The following is a 17,278-nucleotide window of genomic DNA, read 5'->3' on the forward strand; positions in this document are numbered from 1 at the left end:
GGATGCTTGACATATATTTTACTGACTATATCTCATAACCTGGATAATTTCTGGGAAAATAATATGCCAGATATATGCTCGATATCTCTATCAATAATATTGCCTTCATAACAGTTCCTTAACTAGAATCTTTGTTCTTGAACTGGATACCACAATGAAAATACACTAAATAAGGCTCATAACCATAAATGAATACAAGTTAGGCTGCAGCTAGGTACAAAATATCCATCAACCAGATGGCACAAAGATTTGAAAATATAGTAAAAAATATTTACATATGGTATTTCAACTACATCGAAAGTTGGGTGATTTTAAAATATGACATTCAAGAAATGCTTAGCTCAGATTTCCATATCATTCCAAGTTAAAGGAAAAAATCCAAAATAATGTGAGACAAGATAAAGGAAGCATTTGTCTTTTGTCTTAATTCAGTGAATATTTTATTTTGGTTTTACCTTTTAGAAAAGATTGAAACTCTTTGCCTTTATCTTCACTGATTTTCCCTTCCAGGGAGGAGTATGTGTTTCTCACATCATTCACAGCCAAAGAAAAACTGTCAATCTGCTTCTGCAGAAGAGTCAGTTTCCTTGCCTGATAGTTCATCTGGTCGGTCATTTTTTGCATCACTGCTGCATAGACAAGGAGAAAAAATTGGCACCCTTTAAAATACATATTAAACTTCTCCAATATCAAGGTCGTTTTAAAGGTAATTCAAACCAATTATGCTGAAACTAATGTATTTGAAAATATAGACCACATTGACTTCCTCTAGCAGATGCCAACATGCACGTCAAGCCTTTTTAAGGGCAAAATTTGGTAAAAAGTATTTTAAAAACTTAGAATTCTAAAATGAGAGATGGCTTGAATCACTTTAAATAGTAATGATTCTCGGCCCTTTACACTTGCCCTTCAGTAATTTAAGGATTTTACAGTATTTCATAAAGATACTGAATTCCAATCCCTTAAATAAACTAGAGCACAATTTCCAAGGCACATTCACTTGCATTCTTAAGGAGATTCTCTTTAGTCACATTTCTCAATGTGCCTGGTTTCATATAACTACACCAATAGCACAGTAGAGATGTGTTCATGCTAAGGAATCCATGTCTCCAAAAGCTAAAGCTAACTCTAAGAGAAATGGTATAGCATTTTTTTATTGGAAAGGTGAGAAATTAAGTGACATAATGCTGTAACAACATAAGATCCTTGTTGGTTTTAATTATGATTTCTCCTAGTCAGTAATCAACACCCATTATTGATCTCATATCAAACAACAGAAGGGGGCCTTCCTAGCTCCCTTAAAATGATCAAGTGAATCCTTCAATGTCAAGATTCTCCCATGACTGCATGGTATGAAGGATGCAAATTTGGTTTTAGTTTGGAAACCTGCTATTTCCTTACAAGCTAGTATCAAGGCATTTTTAAACTTCTGTGTTGGCACGCAGCGCTTCAACAATTATACAAGGTCCTTCTCAGTCTGGAAATCTATGTCCAGCTTCTCCCAACATCCAGCACCAAGTACAAAAGGATTGAGAGGTATGTTAATGGGTCACCATCAAATACTTGATAGCCAGCAGATTTGTTACATGGGAATTATAATAAACAGTGTACAATGAGTGAGTTAGAGACAATAGTAATTGTGATCATCACCTGTGTCACCATGGTCTTGCTGTTGATGTAGCTGTTGCTCACCAGTCCCTCTGCCAATAGCTGCGCTACTTTCAGCCTGGTTGCTGTGCGTCAATTGCTGCTGTTCCCGGGCTATTCAGAGACAAACACAGAAGAGTGAGGGTTAAGCATTGGGCCTGCCTCATTTTTTCCAGTCCTGAGTAATAATGTGGCTGACATTCATTTTCCTGTGTGCTGAAGCATGATGGTCTCGGATGATTGCAGAGTAGGCTGCTCCGCCCCCCTTCATGGGGCAAAGTGACACCACGTTGGAGTTAGAAGGGCAGGAGTCTAATTCTGCCTGGAAAAAAATTTAAATTATTCAGGTCTCCTTTAGATGAAAATGGGTGGCAGCTTGAGGAGGGGCCCTGAGTAAACTAACTATTGTAAACCGCCTGTATAATTGTGAGGAATTTAAAACCGGCTGTGTTAAAAGCTGTAGCAGCCCTATAAAAGGACTACCACAAGGGCCAGTTGTTTAACAACGCAATTTGCAACTAGTGACGACTCAGAACTAGTCCTAGATTTTAATAAATACAAAGCCTCAAATGGACTAAAAGTAAACTGTTACAGACACAACGCAGGGGCATCAACCTATGAGGTAAGCGAAATTTCAGAAAAATAGAAATTCTTACAAAATTATCTACTCATAAAGGATTGCTTCCACTTCCTATGAATCGTCATATTTTAAATGGCAATATAATTTTCCATTGGGAAAAACAATTTCGAGAGATTTATTAAAAGTATTGAATACATCAGTAAGATTTGCCTGTAATGCACAGATTTCTAATAGGCAAATTTATTCACTGAAATTTGCATATCCGACCTGCCGCATCCTCACCCTCTTCCTGTGTGAGCGGCAGGATCAGTGCATCTGCACCTCTGGCACCTGTTCATTGCCCTCCCCGAGGCATATGTGGCTGTGACAATGATACTAAAGCTTCTCCACTCCACACAAAGTATAAATATTTGGCACTAACTTGGGTTGGTCTCAATTGTGAGACTGAATTTTGCATTGCTTTTCTTCTGAACACTGAGCTAAAATAATGAATTTCCATTCATGTCCAAGGTTTTTGTGTTGATGCTGTTTCTATTTCCCCTTCACTGCATTTTATAAAAACTCTGTGTAATTGCTTATTTGGTGGAAGAAAAGAAGCAGCAACTTGGGGAGAAGTGTAATTATTTGGGGCCAAGAGTATGTGGGGGAACAGAGTTAATCTCCTGCTAAATCTAAAGTCAAAGGTATTCATTAAAGAATTGCATACTTTTTCTATCATGATTCCTTCTCAGATGGTATAATAAGGCACTTTTCTGGCAATTAAATGTAGTGTTACTAGAGCGAAAGTAGGGGCTCTCAAACTGGGGTTCCTAGCTCATGAGTATTACAATTACCTGGGAACTTTTGGAGCCGCACCTTCTAGGGCCACAACTCATTGAAAACCCTGTAATGTGGGCAGCAACTGGTGATTTAACAAGTCCCTCATTTGAATCTTTCTTTTTCTTTTATTTATTTATTTATTTATTTATTTTTTTGACAGGCAGAGTGGACAGTGAGAGAGAGAGACAGAGAAAAAGGTCTTCCTTTTTCGTTGGTTCACCCACCAATGGCCGCCGCGGCTGGCGCACCGCGCTGATCCAAAGCCAGGAGCCAGGTGCTTCTCCTGGTCTCCCATGGGGTGCAGGGCCCAAGCACTTGGGCCATCCTCCACTGTACTCCCTGGCCACAGCAGAGAGCTGGCCTGGAAGAGGGGCAACCGGGACAGAATCTGGTGCCCCGACCGGGACTAGAACCCAGTGTGCTGGTGCTGCATGGTGGAGGATTAGCCTAGTGAGCCACGGTGCCGGCCCCCTCATTTGAATCTAAGGCACACTGAAACTTAAGAACTACTGGAGCAAAGTGTCAAAATAAATCCTACTTAGCTACTTCCTACCTCATTTCCTTTCCTGTTAACTTTTAGCAGTGGAAGAGCATTGGAGACTCTTGGTATTTATAGCAGAAGGGGGAGGAAGGTTTAGCAGGATGAACAATGGTCTTTTCATTTTCTTACTGCTTACCTGTGTGAGTGCGATCATAGGAAAAACACAGAGCATTTAAAAGCACTACCGTAACTTGCTAGGCGCTGAATACTTTAGTAAGAAGCAAAGCATGGAAACGGTTAAAACAAAAGCTATTGTTTTCTGGTATACATACAAACTTGCCATTCACATTTCTTTTTCTAACATTAACTCATAATACATTTTACTTTGAAAAAAATTCCTTTGGGATACTGGTTTTTCATCATGGGGGAGAGTCAGAAGCTCCTATAAACCCTGAACCATTAACACTGTCTTTGTTCTTTCCATTTCCCCATCTGAGATTTCTCATTCTGTAGATCTATTGTGGAGAATTGGGCACATGTGTATTTCTTTCTAACTCTACAAGTGATTTGGATGCATGGTCCTGATTAAGAATCACCAGTTAAGAATAAATTGTGAAGGTTTCTAATTTTAATAAGTACTTTCATTGTTATAAGGCAGGAAATGCTAGCTATTTTTATAGTAAGATTATAATACAGACGTTGATCTTTACAGATTTTTGAAGAGCATGCCCATTGATAGTCCAGGTACACATTAAAGATCTAACAAATGAAAACTTCCACTCTTCTACAACTCCATAAATCAGTGGGTGGTTATAAAGTGGAGTGGAATAGGAGGGGAAAGTGGGTTTCATAGCTTTTTGATTCTCTCATGTAGATAGCGCCATTCTATGTTATTACAACACAGACCCCTGAAGAAGCACTGCTAAGTGTTGAAGCCTACATACAAAGAGTATTGTCACTGTCTTCTGGTCAATCAAATCTAGAACTCACTGCCAATTTTAGAATATCTCAGAAATAAAATCTCCTTTCCACTTGAGAGCTGAGCTCACTTCCACCATGAACATTACACATTCCCCAACTCCAAGATTATTTTTAGCCATTATGATTGATGTGGCCCACCAGTGGCTAAAATACATGAAATTCAGCCATACATGATGGCAAATGTATAATGATAAAGTATAATAACTGATAATATCAATAGATAGAATTAAAAAGGAGAGAATGTTCCAATATTGGAAGCTAGAATTAAAAAGAGAGAATGTTCAAACATGGGAAGCAGTCCACATAGCAGACTCATAGAATGACAAACACCCTAAACAGCACTCTGACCTCAGAATCAACCCTTAAGGCATTTGGATCTGGCTGAAAAACCCATTAGAGCATTTCATGCATGGAAAGCTGCTAGAGGCCAGAGCCACGCCATGACATGCTTCTCACAAGACAAAGGAACTGGCTAGGCCCAGGACGCTTCCTCGAAGATAAAACCTGACACTGGACAGTCCTTAGTCCCACGTGGCCAGGTGGGGGGCAACCAATAATGTGGGCTGTCCTTGGTCCAGCAGGGCCAGGGGAAAGAAGGAATGCGGACATAATACTTGTTTCCTGGGGACTATAAAAACCCCAGGAACAAAGAGAAGAATGTCTTGGTCTTCCAGCACTGCATTGCACGGGAGGCCAGGCCCCAGCATGCTGGACCTACAAATAAAGTTCCTTTGTTCTTTGCATTTCAGTGAGTCTCGCTGGTTCTTTCTATCTGGGCGATCCAGAACACAACAAAGCCAAGACACTGTGGCAAAAAAAAAAAAAAAAAAAATCTACTTGAAGGATCTCTGTGAGTGAGAATCCAGTTGCAAAAAGTGGCCATCAAAGAAAGATGTACTTTTCTCTGAAGGGAGGAGAGAACTCCCACTTTGCTTATGGCCCTGTCTAAATAACCGACAGAGTTTGTGGACTCAAAAGGCTTCCATAGCCTTGATAGCTCATGGAAAGAGCCTCGGGTGATCACTGAGGTCATATATAAGAGTGTCAATTGTTAAATCAACAACAGGAGTCACTGTGCACTTACTCCCCATGTAGGACCTCTGTCCATAATGAGTTGTACTGAGAATTAACTGTAAAACTTGTTTTTAAACAATACTTTATACTTTGTGTGTCTGTGTGGGTGCAAATTGTGGAAATATTTACTTAGTATAGAGTTGGTCTTCTGTATATAAAGTTAACTAAAAATGAATCCTAATGAAGAATGGGATGGGAGAGGGAGTAGGAGGTTGGATGGGAGTGAGGGTGGGAGGGCGAGTATGGGGGGAAGAACCACTATGTTCTTAAAGCTGTACCTATGAAATTTGTATTCATTAAATAAATAAACATTTTCTTTAAAATAAATAAATTTTAAAACATTTGTATCAGCTATCCAAAGTGTAAATTTTTGAATATTAAAAAACAAATTTAATAAGTTATGAACCTAGTCCTAGACTGTGGTACTTTGCAAAAATCAGTTAGTCTGGAACATTTCCTAATATGTACAATATCAAAATAAGGAATCATAGAATCAACATTAAAAATAAATGCAATAGAAAACATATAGGTTGTTTTCCTGGAAAGAAAATTAACCTGATTTTCAATAAAAGCTAGTGGATTATTGTAACTTGACATTTCATAAGTGTTGGATTTAAATGATACTACAAATTTGAATGATTTAAAATTAAAATTAGAGGGTTGGCATTGTGGTGCAGTGGTTTAAGCTACTTCTCGCAGTGCCAGCATTCCATGAGTCCCAGTTGGAGTCTTGCTTGTTCTACTTCTGATCCACCTCCCTGCCAGGGAAGTTAGTGGAAGATGGCTGAAGTGCTTGGATCCCTGCCACCCACATGGGAAACCTAGATGGAGTTCCAGGCTCCTGGCTTCAGCCTGCCTGGCCCAGCCCCAAGGATTGCGGCCATCTGGGGAGTGAACCAGCAGTTGGAAGATGTTTCTCTCTCTCTGTCTTTCCCTCTCTCTTATCACTCAGCCTTTCAAATAAATAAGTCTTTAAGAAACTAAATTATTAGATATATTCTTTATCACAATGGTATTCACATTGTGTTAAAATTCAATTTGTTATTTATCATGAGGAGAAAAATATTAAAGAGCATTATGAAATTAATCTCATGAAATAAGCTTTTTCAGTAAAAATTTTCAATGAAAGCAAATGTTTCTGAAATAATAAAAAGCTCCAAAGTAATTTATCAAATAATATTAATAAGACCTGTCAATAAAGCACTTAAACTCAGAATTGTAAACACTACTTATCACATGTTTAGAATAATGGAGCATTTCATATTAATATGAAATTAAACGTATTAATTAAACTTGAACTCTTTCACACACAAATGTTTTCATAATTTACCTAAAATGCAAAAATAAAGAATTTGAAGACAAATAATGGTTCACTTTAGCTTAAGGAAGTCCGAGGAAAGGCTTTCCTTTTTTCTTTTTTAACATTTTACTTACCTATCTGAGAGGTAGAGTGAAAGACAGAGAGAGAAAAGTCTTTCATCAGCTAGCTCACTCCTCAGATGGCCCCAATGGCCAGAGCTGAGCTGATGCGAAGCTAGGAGCCAGGAGCTTCCTCCAGGTCTCCCATGCGGGTGCCGGGGCCCAAGCACTTGGGTCATCTTCCATTGCTTTCCCAGGCTATTAGCAGGGAGATGGATAAGAAGAGAAGCAGCTGGGTCATGAGCAGGCCGCCATTTGGGACGTCACTGACACAGGCGGAGGCTTAGCCCACTCTGCAACACCACTGGCCCCAGGGAAGACATTTCTACTACCACATTAATAATATAGTAATACATACAAACAGTTGAGAAAAATATTTTCAAGAAAATTGTGTATGCAAAAATTCATTCAACGTTTTTAACAGGTGGAGTCAGGGACTGGCATTGTGGCATAGCAGGTAAAGCAGCCACTGCTATGGCAGTATCCCACATGGGCCCTGGCTCATGTCCCACGTGCTTCACTTCTGACACAGCGCCCTGCTGATGGCCTGTGAAAGGCAGCAGAAAATGGCCCAAGTGCTTGGGCCCCTACTGCCCACATGGGAGACCAGAAAGAAGCTCCTGACTCCGGACTTCAGCCTGGCCCTGTCCTGGCCCTTGCAGCCATCTGGGGAATGAACCAGCAGGTGGAAGATCTCTCTCATCTCTCCCTCTTTCTCTGCAACTCTTTCAAATAGATAAGTAAATCTTTTAAAAAGAAAAAAAGGTGGAGCCAGTAGAATAATAATGAGAAAGTAAATTACGAGAGCCAGACAAGATTTTACACAAAAATCCTAGGTATCAAAAAATTTTGCACTATAAGGTTACCATATTCAAATATCTCTGAAAAACAATGATAAATGTGTTATCAAGTAATTAATTTTTTCTAGGTTGATTCAGATTTACTGAGTAATATCAAATGACAGAGAAAATAAATATAGAAAAGAGAGGGAGAGAAAGAGAAAAAGAAAACACGCTATGAATTGAAATTCATTTGGACTTCAGTGTTAGCCTATGATGCTACAGCTGTAATGGTACTTTGTACATTGTATTAAAATAAAGGTATAAACTATTGTATAAATTGTGACATATAGGGGTGTGTCTTTGGCCAAGCAGTTAAGATACCACTTGGAACATCTGCATCTTATGTTAGAGTCCTAGGTTCAAATCCTGACTCTGCTCCTTTATTCTGGTTTCCTGCTAATGTATACCCTTGGAGGCAGCAGATGGTGAACATCTGGACTGAGTTCTCGGTTCCTGATATCAGCCTGGGTGGGCCCTGGCTGTTGCAGGCATTTGGAGACTGAACTAGTGGGTTGGAGATTTCTCTCTGTCTCTCTCTCTGTCTCTCTCTCTCAAATAAACAAATGCGTACTTTGTGAAATTAAACTCTGGAAAACAGGTTTTTTAAAAAGAGAACTGGTTTTCAGACATAAAACTTCTAACAGTGATGTCAGTCCCTTTTTAGCTCCACAAGGAAAAAAATGCCCCTCTTGTTAAACTGTAGATGATTTAAAAATTGGTGAAAATCAACGTTGATGTGAAAATTTCAAATGAGCTATGAATATATCTGTATTTGAAGCATACATATTTTATTTGAATAAAATACATATTATTTGAAGTATTTATATGTATGTATACTGTTTGAAACAAAAATTAAAAATTAATTACATGAGAAAACACTTTACGATAGATTAAATGAAAATGACATTTGACAGTGCTCAAAAATGTAATAAATGGCCTTTGATTTATTTATATTGCCCAGAATTTGAACAAATTGTGCTTACAAAGTTTGGAGTTCCTACAAGAATTTTCATTATTTAGTTAATCATAAAGTTCCTAAATATTTTAAAATGTACACAATATTAGAGGGTGGGAACAGTTTTAAATATGATCACTTTACCTCAGTGGAATCTAATAGCTAATTCAGCGGGATGACAATATAATTGATGTTATTAGAAGCTATCAATTTACTTTGATTTCAAATCACCCAACGATTCTAAATCAGATGGGGCAGTACTTAGAGGGGACTGAGGAGGTTTGTATTACATCACCTCTGACTCAGGGGACGTCACTTTGCTGGTGTCATCCACGTCAAAAGAAAGAATACAGCAACAACTCATCGATATCAATCAATTATTTAGAGACTATTAGAAAATGAGTGACTTGTGTTATGACGTATTTTTCTTCTAAGATAGTTTTATACTATTTTATTATAAGTAATATATATTGATTTAAGAAGGTAAAAACTGATGCATTCTTAATATTTGATTTATAGATTGATTATGTAATAATTGATTTTAATAGGTTAGTTGTTAAATGTTTGAATATAATCACTTCCCCTTCACCTTCCCACTCTATCCTTATAATCAACAGGTAGATTTATTTGGGTTCTGGTGATTCTGAAGTGCAATGACACAAATTTAAACACAGAAGCATTTTACATTGGGATTAGTTGCAGGGCTTCAAACTACTTCGCTAAAGCTTTATTATAGACAATAAAGCTTTATTTTAAATTGCATCCTTATAATGAATTCAAAACTCTTATTGCATAGCATGTATTTATATAGAATTATGTTTTATTTCGTATCCTTCAAGAGCTAGCAAAGCAAGAAATTTCAGTCTCTCTCTCTCTGCCTCTCCCTCCCCAACCCCAGTCATGAGCATGCACACCACACATGCATCTTTTGTCTTCTTGGATCCTATTTGATCTTGGAGTGGGGCCCTCATCAAGTCATATTTCTCCCATGCTGCCCATTTTATAAAGACAAACCCAGGTGAGTGATGAGGTATTGGGAATAGAGAGGGGCCAAATAAGGAGCATCAGAGTCTAACTCTCTATTGACCTTGAGGTCAAAAGAATTTCAGATAATATCGTTCATGTGATCTAAAAAATGTTATTACATTATAGACAAGGGAATAGAAAAAGACAGTCCAGAGAAAATCAGTAGACTTGAAACAGCAATTAGAAAAAAAAGCTTTAAAATCAATAAGAAGGAGGGGAGTAGAAAATCCATAAGGAAAGCTGTGAGAAGGAAAAAAAATGCAAGGCATTGAAAGGACTAAGAGGAATATATAGAAATATCAAAGGGAAGTTTCCTGTTTTCTTGCACACTCCAGTCTTTGATGGTTCACTCCTAATTATATGGAAATACATATTAAATGGAAAAATTAAACTTTGTCCATATTTTTGTAAAGTTTTAAAAGGATTGATCTGAAAGAAAATGTAATTGGAAAAATACTTCAAAGTGTTAAATGACAAAGAATGGTGTAACTGCTCTTATGTACATGTGCATGTAAACCTTCCCAAGTGCTCTTAGTGACGGTTCTTTTTAAATTAATTGTTTTGGAGGAACTAGGTGAGAAAATTGTACTCTGAAATAAAAGAACCAGCTACTAAGCACCACCCAAAGATCCTGGAGATCTGTTGTCACGTGAACCATGAACCTTTTTTCTCCAGAATTCATTGGTTTGGGTCCCTGCCAAGGCTGTTAAAAACCTGAAATGCCCGTTTTATAAATTCAATACTTTATGTTATCTTTCCCTAGCTCTGTTTGTCAACTGGAGGTCAATACTTGCATTCATCTGAATTTATGGCCCGGGATTTAGCCAGTGGCAGCGAGGAGCTGATAGGATCTCTCACCGTGGAGTCAGTTACTCTGCTATGATAAAGAGCCTTGTTGATCGATGTTCTTTTATTTTTTTTCACTTAGCAATCTTTCCGTTTCCCCAAATGTATTCTCTATCACAAGGACTGCCACGGATTCTAGGTTTTCCAAGCAATCCATCTTCTCTTTCACTTAAGCACAGACCTCTGCTTTGTTCCACAGAGTGTAGGTTTCTAAGTCTCTTTTTCTTGATCCTTTCTGAGTGATAGGTACAGTAACAGAAGAACATTTATTTAAGTCAACTCATTTGAAAGATCTTTGTGCACATCAGATTTTTGCAAAATGAAATATATTTTAAAAATTGGATTCTTTTTTTTTTTCTGCCAAGACAATTGCCCTTTTTCCCCTCCTGCAATGGAAACTCTGGCCTTGATGAATGAAAGACTTAGAGCCAAGGTCAGCATATGTCAAGAGCAAGAGCAACAGCCTCCTTATTAGGTGCTTTTTATTCCTTTTTTTTAATTAGACAGGTTTCATTTGAAATTTTTCCTTCCTTCCAGGCCTTTGAGCCATATGGAGGAAGTCATTAATGGCATCTCTGTAATGAGGATGCCTGAACTCTCCCCCTCAGCACCAGCAAACCTTCCTGTGTGGCTTGACAAGATGGATTCCCAGCTGGTCCTGTAGGGAACTCCGAATGCTGGGCTGGTGAATGTTCCATATTTACACAAAAATTTACTGTAATTTACAAGGTAAATCGAAGTAGGCAGCTTGATGCAGCAAAGATTAAAGGTACACAATGTTCTTTAACATAAATGTGTCATAATTTTATTATGCAAGGTACTTATAGTACATAATGTAATTTCTCAAGGAGAAAAGTAGTAAGCACCACACAAATACAAAAAATATGGATTTTCTCTCTCTTTTAAATACTGTAATTTTTTGAATGTATTGTAAAATAATCTCACTGGAGATGCCCTGTATTTAAAATGTTAGTTCTAATAGTTCTTATACAATTTATGGAAATATCGTATAGCATTTTAAAGCCAAATGTCTGTCACATATTCACAGCATATTTAAGGGCCAGTTTATTTCACAACCTGTGCGTGCTCACATGTTTTCAGTGATACAGTTTATAAAATACATTTTTCCTGTATAGAGGATTTGATTCAAGCAGACTATATTTTTTTTAAAGCTCTGAAAAGAATTTTTTTTAATCCTCTCTAATCTAACTCTATTTGAACTTAAATTCCTGTCCTTTGTGTCAGTAAATCAAGCCACAATTTCCCTGTTCTACTTCAGAATATTTTAGAGACACCTACTGGAAAGGTGTGTTATTGCAAATTTTATGAAATAGGTTTAACTGTTATGTTATTACTGGCATTTCAAAAAATGTCTTGAATACTGTTTCACAAAATTAGACCTCTTCCTGAAGACAGAACTCTATGACCTCAAAAAAGGTATAACAGGTGTAAAAGAATCAAAACTATGACTTTGCTATTAGACTCACTGCTCCTTTTTCTAGTAAAAGTTTATTTACTTAGACTTTTAAAAAATTGTTCCCTTTTGGTGATATGATGCATATTTTAAAAAATTTTACATAATGGGGCTGGCACTGTGGGGCAGTGGGTTAAATTCCTGGCCTGAAGTGCTGGCATCCCATATGGGCGCTGGTTCTTGTCCTGGCTGCTCCTCTGCTCCTCTTCTGAAGCAGCTCTCTGCTATGGTCTTGGATAGCAGTAGAAGATGGCCCAAGTCCTTGGGCCCCTGAGCCCACGTGGGAGACCCGGAAGAAGCTCCTGGCTCCTGGCTTTGGATCAGCCCAGCTCGGGCCATTGTGTCCATCTGGGGAGTGAACCAACAGATGAAAGACCTTTCTCTCTCTTTCTCTCCCCCTCTCCTCTCTCTGTGTAACTCTGACTTTCAAATAAATAAAATAAATCTTTTTAAAAAATTTTACATTTATCCATTTGAAAGCTAGAGAGACACAGATAGAGAGACAGAATGTCAAATGCCTAAAATGATCAGAGCTAGGCAAATCTGAAGCCAGGAGCCAGGAATCCAGTCCAGATGGCACAGTGCTAGAGCCCTCACTCCCAGACTCCCAGGGTTCACAATAGCAAAATGATTGAAATGCACGCAGAGCTGGGACATGAACCCAGGCACTCCAATATGGGATTTGGGCATCCTATGCTGTGTCTTATCCACGAGAACAAATGCCTGCCCTTTCTTTCTTTTTCTTTTTTCTTTTTTTTTTTTGAAGATTTATTTATTTATTTGAAAGTCAATGTTACAAAGAGAGAGAAGGAGAGGCAGAGAGAGAGAGAGAGAGAGAGAGAGAGAGGTCCTCCATCTGCTGGTTCACTCCCCAATTGGCCACAACAGCCAGAGCTATGCCGATCTGAAGCCAGGAGCCAGGAGCCCTCTGCGGGTCTCCCACGTTGGTGCCATCTTCTACTGCTTCCCCAGGCCATAGCAGAGATCTGGATTGGAAGTGGAGCAGCTGGGACTCGAACCAGCACCCATATGGGATGCCAGCACGCAGGCAGTGGTTTTACCTGCTATGCCACAGTATTGGCCCTGTGACTAAGACTTCCAATAAGATAATCTAGAACATAACCGCTAATACTGTATTTTGATTATCTGAGTTGCAGCTAAAGGGATGCAACAAATGAACATGTTGTGAATTAACCCATCAAGGAAAACTGACCCCATGGATTTTGGGTCATGATATCACTTCAGAACGGTTTAAGGATGGATCCAAAGGAAGAGAGGGATGAAGGACAGGAGAGAGGGGTAGACATGTGGAGGGGAAAAACTAAAAGAGAGTACAGTTGCTAGAAGCTCTGTTTTACTCTTGATCTATTGTTGTTCCTTGTATTTCTAAAGATCCCCCTACTAAAATCTAAATGAAAAGGAAGTTATTATTTTTCAATTATGTAATTCATTTTTGGTGGTGAGAGAGGAGGAAGGTGGGGAAGCAGAGATCTTCAAAGTGTATTTGGTACTTTACAAATGTTCTAGGAATAAAGCAATCTGGTGTTTCTGGGGGCACAAACACTGATACCTGGGTTATTCCAAACCTTGAATGTTCAGAAGAGGATTAACGAGTAGATGGATCAAGCTGATTATTCTTCCCCTATTTGGGGGCCGCTTGTTATATGAGACAAAGAGGACAAGGCTGTCAAACACTGTTTATTCTTACAGGATACTCAATTTTCTGTAAGACTTGGCACATATATAAAGTGCGATAAAAAAAAAAAAAAAGAAAGATGAGGGCTACTCCGCAGATAATTGGGTAGGTATCAGAATGAGAAAATGTGCTAAAAAGCCCCCGAGATAGAGACAACAAAGAATGGTTCAGGGACAAAGGGACACAATAATTCTTGATTCTACCAGTGTGTCTACAGCACTAATAAAAAATTCAGCAGTTTTCATGAACTGCAATACAAGCACAGAACAAGATGGTCAGAGTACTGTAGGGAGCAACAGCAGGTTCATGCAGGACCAAAGCTGAATTATAGTTGATTGTATGACAACATGATGCAGTGTACACAGCTGCCATCACACTGTTACTTCCACTTTAGATTTCAACAGAAAAGAGACCTTTTGACAACAGCTTAATCAACAGATACCTCGATTATGAACAGTTCCAACCATAGCTTTTGTGACAGAGGTTTTGATCAGAACTATTTGGGGACATTTTTGTCACTGGGAATGAAGACAAAGAATTGTATTAAAGATATCTATTGCTCCCAGTTAGAGCACAAAATATCACTTAACAATCAAAGCTAAACCACTTAAATTCAATGTAAATATTTCATATAATACTTTGGAGAAAGGAGATGTCTACCAAAATGATATTAAAAATTATCAACTTCCTTTTGTTTCTTGTATGTGTATTTCCAAATGGCTTCTTATGCTTTTTAAAAAATTTTCTATATTAGTGCACCATAGTGATTAAAAATAAATTCAGGGGAGGGGCATTGTGGTAAAGCCAATTAGGCTGCCAATTAGGGTGCTTGAATCCCAAATGAGATCCAGTCTCAGTTCCTCTGCTCCCATCCAGCAGGTGGCATCAGTGCTAGAGCTCCTGCCACCACATGGGAGACATGGATGGAGTTCCTGGCTCTTGGGTTCAGCTTGGGCATTTGGGCAGTGAACCTGTCATTGGAAGATCTCTATCAATCTATTTTTATTCCTCTGTCACTCTGCCTTTCAAATAAATAAAACAAAACATTTTTAAAAGAATAAATTCATAGATAAGAAAGGAGGGAACATATAGCAACAGCAGTTCTCGTTAGGTATGGTCCACGGCATCTTTTGACCCAAAGACTTTGTTCTCTGCCACATTATCTTCACGCTGCCTTGGATGTGTACTAGGGTGTGTGACAACTTTCTAAAGTGACAGAAGCGGTGGCGGTGGGGCTTCTGGTGCAGCAGGTGACTTGGGACGCCCACATTCCCTTTCGTAATGCTTGGTTTAAGGTCTGGCTCTGCTTCCAAGAGAGCTTCCTGCGAATGCATGCCCTGCAGGCAGCCGGTGATGGCTTACTTCTTTTGGGAGAACTGGATTGTGTTTTTGGTTTCTGGGTTTGGCCTGGCTGTTGCAGGCATTTAAGGAATGAACCAGTGAATGGAAGACCTGTCTCTCACTTTTTCTTTTTTTCTCTCTCCCTCTCTTTATCTCTGCCATTCAAACAAAAGGAAAAGAAATAAAAAGCTATAAAGTTCTAGAATGACACTGTAAAAATAAACATTTTAATCTTTGAGAAATAATCATGTTATTAATATTCTCAAGATACCCTTCTTGAGGCAAGTACTGTAGCGCAGGGAGTTAAGCTGCCTCCTGCAGTGTTGGCATCCCATATGGGTGCTGGTTCTAGGCCTGGCTGCTCCACTTCTGGTCCAGCTCCCTGCTTGAGCTTCTGCACCCACAAGGGAGACCCGGAGGCAGCTCCTGGTTCCTGGCTCCTGGCTTAGTTCTGGCCAAGCCCTGGCTGTTGTGGCCATTTGGAGAGTGAACCACCAGATGAAAGATTTCTCTCTCTGGTTCCTCTTCCCCTCCATAACTCTGCCTTTCACATAAATAAATAAATCTTTAGATTTATTTTTATACATATATTTATTTATATATGTATTATATATTCATGTATTTATTATAAATATAATATTTATTTTACAGAGAGGCAGAGGTAGAGACAGAGAGAGAGATGTCTTCCATGTGCTGGTTCACTCCCCAAATGGCTGCAGTGGCCAGAGCTGAGCCGATCTGAACCAGGACCTAAGAGCTTCTTACGAGTTTCCCACGTGGATGCAGGAGCCCAGGGACTTGCGCCATCTTCTAGTGCTTTCCCAGGCCATATCAGAGAGCTGGATCAGAAGTGGAGCAGCTAGGAATTGAACTGTTGCCCATGTTAGATGCCGGCATTGCAAAAGGCGGCTACACCCAAATCTTTAAAAAAAAAAAAAAATGAAACCTTCTTCATGTAACAGAAATACAGAACTTAAAAATGAAATTCTAAATAGTGTCTATGCTTTTAGACATTTAGAAAATATGGGCAAGAAACAAGTACATTGTTACCATTCTGAGTATATTCATGGAAACCAGAAGTCCTTTGATATTTGGATCTTTTTAGAATGTACTAAGTTACCTCATTTCCAAATATTTTCAATATAGATTATATTTTATTTAAGAGTATATTTTATCTATTATGAATTCAGTACATATTCACACCACAGTCTGAGAATGCATTGAATTTTTATAACATGTCAAATTCAGGCCAGCCCAGAACAAATAGCATTAAAGTGAAATTTACCTACAGTTTCTCTCATTTTATGGGCTAGCAAAATCACATATAATATCCCTAACTAAGCTGCAAGATTCCTAGAGCTTTTGTATTATGATTTTCTTTTCCTTAATGTGAATCATAATGGTCTCTCCACACTTATATTAATTTTTAATCACAGTGTCTTACACTGTTGATTGAATTCCCCACCACTACTAATGGCCTTTCTTGTAATATTCATTCATTTAAAATATGTATGCTGATGCCATATCTTATTTTTCAAAGGAAACCTGTTTAAAGCCAAAAGCAAAATAATAGTCACATGGATGTTAGGCCACAGCGGGTTACCATGTGTTTGATCAGCCCTGCCAACGGAAAATCCTTAAAATCTCAGTTGGGAAAAAATGGCTCCATTAGGATAAAGGAAAAAGGAAAATTATTCATGACATACTGGTATATACATGCTATATTCTTTAACAATGAATTTCGCTCATATGCACATTATTTTGAGTAACTGAACTGGAACAAAACTAGAAGGCACTCATGTTTTTATATAGGGACACTTCTAATAAAAATTTAGTAAAAGTAAACATTAATATTCTTGACAATAATATGTACCTCTGCAGCATTTAGTTAAGAATAAGTAAAATATTTAGTCAGATTAGCACTTACCCATCACAATATGCTAAAAACATGGGAATAAATGTTAAAAGATAGCTTATGAGATTTTAAGGTGGTATAATAGCCACTGAGTTAAGATGCTGTGTAAAGGTAACTTTAGTAACTAGTCTACATGCTAATTTATTTTGCTTCTAAAAGGAAAAAAAGAAAGTAATTCTGTT

General features: G+C 38.3%; 1 protein-coding gene across 1 annotated transcript in view; it reads right to left on the reverse strand.

Moving 5' to 3' along the window:
- The window catches only part of MMRN1 (multimerin 1), a 68,502-nt gene that overhangs the window by 20,392 nt on the left and 30,832 nt on the right, over positions 1–17,278 (reverse strand). The window contains exons 4-5 of the mRNA XM_062199159.1: positions 1,651–1,761; positions 456–629 (exon numbers count right to left, since the gene is read on the reverse strand). Of these exons, the coding sequence (XP_062055143.1) occupies positions 456–629; positions 1,651–1,761 (285 nt within the window). The remainder of the gene's footprint in view (positions 1–455; positions 630–1,650; positions 1,762–17,278) is intronic.

This window comes from Lepus europaeus, chromosome 8 (genome assembly GCF_033115175.1).
Source record: "Lepus europaeus isolate LE1 chromosome 8, mLepTim1.pri, whole genome shotgun sequence".
Taxonomy (NCBI): Eukaryota; Metazoa; Chordata; class Mammalia; order Lagomorpha; family Leporidae; genus Lepus; species Lepus europaeus.